At 40.6% G+C, this 4,438-nt stretch overlaps 1 protein-coding gene across 2 annotated transcripts; it reads left to right on the forward strand.

Moving 5' to 3' along the window:
- On the forward strand, window positions 1–2,510 carry LOC126606741 (uncharacterized). Of its 2 annotated transcripts, XM_050274129.1 has the most exons (3): window positions 1–373; window positions 1,599–2,218; window positions 2,321–2,510. In XM_050274129.1, the coding sequence occupies exons 2-3, from the start codon at window positions 1,609–1,611 to the stop codon at window positions 2,485–2,487; spliced, it is 777 nt and encodes a 258-aa protein (XP_050130086.1). In that variant the 5' UTR covers window positions 1–373; window positions 1,599–1,608; the 3' UTR covers window positions 2,488–2,510. The 2 variants fall into 2 exon arrangements, with proteins under 2 accessions (XP_050130086.1, XP_050130085.1); XM_050274128.1 differs by having other exon boundaries at window positions 355–373; window positions 1,599–2,510.
- The last annotated feature ends 1,928 nt before the right edge of the window (window positions 2,511–4,438 follow it).

Below are 4,438 nucleotides of genomic sequence, written 5' to 3' on the forward strand. Positions count from 1 at the left end.
CTAATTTTCTAAGGTTTTTGGGGCCTATAAATACATGTTTACACCCCTTGGCCAAAGAACAATCCCCCATATTCATCATTTTATCACAGAAATTCGTCCATACACACCCTAGGAAGCAAAACACCCCAAAAACACGATTCTAGTGCCTAGAAAACATAACAGCCACTCCACCTTCTTCCACCCTCTTTGCCTAGTTCTCCACCACCTTCCAACCATCAAACACTCTTCCACACTCACCCTAAACCCCTCCATATCATTCCCCATCCATTCTACACCATAAATCCACCCAAAAATCTGTCCACAAGCTTCATGCCGCAACAAGGAGGAAGGGAGATCCATTGATGCACTTGCTTTCCAAGTTGGAGCATTTTAGGTGTTTTCTTTCCTTTGATTTTAATGTTTAATTTTATGTATCTTTGTATTGCAAGAATGAGGAACTAAACCCCCCTTGGCTAGGGGGGGATTCAAAACCATGTTTATGCTTGCTATATGATTTGATTACTTCCAATTGCGTTTCTTGAATTGTGAATTCAATTTACTTATCCGTTCGTATAAAAACTAATTTTTGTATGTTGGTTGAGAGTGCACGCTTAATTTTCATGCATGAATTTGATGCTAGAATATAAGGGAGTTTCACCTAATCGTTATGAACTTATATTCACAAGTAGTGAAGGTTGCTAGTCACAATCACGTTAAGTAAATTCTTGGCATAAGTTTCATGCAAATCATAGTAACGAGTGCCTCGTCAATGCTTATGTTTTTCATAGAACTTAATGATTCTTGCTTGTATCTCTATTATGCAATTCATGTAGGGAACTTGTAGGGAATGTTTTGGGTTGTCGTATGCAATCATCCAATCTAATAACTTGTTGAAAAACTGAGAGTTAATTAGTGCAATTCACGGTTAATTTGGGGCGTTGAGTATTCATAACTTATCGAAAAGCAATTGGAAATCATTTTGTATGCAAGTGTGACATGTGTGAAGAAGAACCTCCTAGCTAGCCTTCCATCCATAAGTTTTAAACCAAAGTCGTTTTAAAACCTGTTTTGTTTTACAAAGTTCTTATTTTATTTTAAATTCGTCAAAACCAATTCCCCCTGTAGTTTCAAGTGTCATTTTAGTTAGAAATCAATTTAGTTTGTGTTTCTAAGTGTATTGAGTCAAGTTATAACATATTTTCGTTCAATTTCTTCCTTAGTGTTCAAAACTGCCCAGATTGTGTTTTTATGGCAGTTTTGAGTGTTAGGTGCTGTTTTGAGTCTTTTGGTTTGTTTTAGTGTTTTAAAGTATAGTTTTGCATTCTTTGAGTCTAGTTTAGTGTTTTAAATTTTGTTTTTATGTTTTTAAGTCAGTTTTCAAGTGTTTAGCAATCCCTCCTAATCCCCGGCCTAGAACGATCCCTACTTACATACTTTACTACATTTGATAAAAAGAGGGTTTAATTTTGTGTGTTAACTTATTTTTCACATCAAATTTTGGCGCCGTTGCCGGGGATTAGCAACTTTGCTAATCTCTTGGATTGTTTTCTTTCGAATTATTGTATTTTGTTTAAGTTTCTGTTTAAGTTATTGATTTTTTTTGTTTTCTTTGTTTTTAGGTACTAGTTTATGACCCGTAGCTCACAACCTGTTCGTGAGCATATCTCCGACTTTGACGGTGATTTTGAGAGGACTTTGAGAAGGAAAAAGAAATTGCAAGAGTCTAATCCTCCTAGTCCCGAGCCTGAATTAGAAGAGCAAGAAGTTGAGGTTGAAGAGAAGGCCACGGCACAAGTGGGTGGACAAGAGCAAGGTATAGCCATGGACAACCGTACGCTCAAGGAGCTTGCCGCCTCGGGTTTGGATAATGCCGCACCATTGTGTATCCAATATCCCATGGCTGCTCAAGGTAAAACCGAAGAGTTCGAATTAAAGTCAAGTTTGCTCCACCACATTCCAAAGTTCCATGGGCTGTCCATGGAGGATCCGAACAAACATTTGAAAGAATTTGAAGTGGTGTGCTCAAGTATGACTCCGGTTACCGTTGACGGAAGTATTTTAAAGATGAAGGCTTTTCCATTCTCTTTAATGGACAAAGCCAAGGGTTGGTTATACGAGTTGGCTCCCGGTACAGTTACATCTTGGGAGAGTATGAAGAGGGCGTTTCTGGAGAAGTTTTTCCCAACTTCTCGCATCATTCTTCTTCGTAAAAAAATAAGTGGAATTCAGCAAAGCCAAGGTGAATCTTTCCCATCTTATTATGAACGATTTAAATCACTTGTTGCTTCTTGTCCACAGCATCAGATGAAGGAGGAGCTACTTCTTCAATACTTTTACGAAGGTCTTTTACCACTTGAACGGCAAATGTTGGATGCTTCCGCTGGAGGAGCTCTAGTGGATAAGACACCTAGGGATGCCAAAACCCTCATTGCGAATCGAGCACTCAATGCACAACAATATGAAGGTGTTGGGCAAAGAGACACCCCACGGCCACATCATGTCAATTAGGTAAGTTCTATTTCTGAGTTACAATCCCAAATGGCTAACCTTACGTCTTTGTTATCGCAGTTGGTTGAAGGCCCCAAAACGCAAGGAACTATAATCTGTGGTGTATGCTCTATTCAAGGACACCAATCTGATCAATGCCCTCAATTAATTGAGAATGGAGGATGGGAATCGGCCAATGTTGTAGGTTATGGGAATCAAAACCAACCAAGGAATGATCCTTTCTCCAATACATACAACCCGGGATGGCGTGACCACCCCAATTTCAGATGGAGAGATGCACCACAATATGGTCAACAAAGTGGATTCCGACAACCCCCGGGTTTCTTTCCAAGGCCAATGGCACCACAACCACCTCCTCAGGCACAATCTTCCCAAACCAACCCAGGTACGTCTATGAATGATGATAAAACATATCAGTTACTAACCACCATGGCGCAGGGAATGCAGAACCAAGCAAAGGAGGTTAATGAGCTGAAGAAGCAAATGGGCCAAATGGCCGAATTTTTGGGGCAATTCCGTGAAAATGGTAAGTTACCAAGCACTACGGTGGTCAATCCAAAGGGTGGCTTCGAATCTGCAAAGGCTATCACATTACGAAGTGGAAAAGAGGTGAGAAACAAGGAAGATGAGAAGATACAACTCAAGGAAGATGAGAACACCTACCCCACGACAAGGGTACCATCACCCATGCCGCAGCCATCTAAGACATCCTATCCGTCCACCTTAGGTAAGAATGTTCCAAATGTTGTGATTTCGAACACTAATCTGCCCAATGTTCCTTTCCCTCGCAGATTTGCACAATCGAAGAAAGAAGAAAGCGAAAAGGACATTTTGGATACCTTTCGAAAAGTCCAAGTGAACATTCCTTTACTTCATGCTATTAAGCAAGTGCCCAGGTACGCAAAGTTTTTAAAAGAATTATGCACAACTAGGAAAAGAATTTCAAACAAAGAAGTTGTGAAGGTAAGTGAAATGTATCCGCGGTTTTGCAACGGAAGTTACCTCCAAAGTGTAAGGATCTAGGGAGCTTTACTATCCCATGCGTAATTGGAAACACTAGATTTGAAAAATGCATGTTAGATTTAGGTGCTTCTATTAATGTTATGCCATATTCCATTTATGCATCAATGAACCTTGGTGAGTTAAAACAGGATGGCGTGATAATTCAATTGGCCGATCGTTCTAACGCTTATCCCAAGGGAGTCCTTGAGGATGTTTTAGTGCAGGTCAATCATCTTATCTTTCCTGCAGATTTTTATGTCTTAGAAATGGAGGATTCAAGCCATGCTCCATCATTGCCAATCTTGCTAGGCCGACCATTCATGAAAACAGCGAGAACAAAAATAGATGTGTTTATGGGAACATTAACCATGGAGTTTGATGGAGACATTATTCGTTTTAATCTTTCTGAAACCATTAAATATCCAATGGAGGACCATTCTTGTTTCGCTATTGACATTGTTGATTCTTTGGCACAAGTACATTTGGATCGAATGAACGACGATGCACTTGAAATAGCCTTAGTGCACGGCATAGGAGCAAGAAACAAGTGTGGGGGAATCCAAGCAACCCACGGCATGGAATCTGACCATATTGCCGTGCCCCCTTGTGGTGAAGTGTTTGAAATGGTCGCGGCCCTCGAGTCATTGCCATCACATTCTGGTAAGTCTTCACTCTCAATTTTAGATTCGGTTTTGGCTAACAAGTTACTTCCATCCATTGTGCAGCCACCTACACTTGAGTTGAAGCCATTACCTAGTCACTTGAAGTATGTTTTCTTGGGAGAAGATCAAACACTACCCGTCATCATATCTAGCTCACTCACGGCCCAAGAAGAAGACAAGTTGATAAGGGTGTTAAAGGAGCACAAATCTGCCATTGGATGGACCTTGGCGGATATCAAAGGCATTAGTCCCACCACGTGCATGCATCGCATCCTTTTGGAGGAGGG

Source organism: Malus sylvestris, chromosome 16 (genome assembly GCF_916048215.2).
Source record: "Malus sylvestris chromosome 16, drMalSylv7.2, whole genome shotgun sequence".
NCBI classification, from domain to species: Eukaryota; Viridiplantae; Streptophyta; class Magnoliopsida; order Rosales; family Rosaceae; genus Malus; species Malus sylvestris.

Excerpts from the sequence above, each read along its gene's own strand:
- LOC126606741 (XM_050274128.1), top strand. The coding sequence starts at position 1,609 with ATGACCCGTAGCTCACAACCTGTTCGTGAGCATATCTCCGACTTTGAC.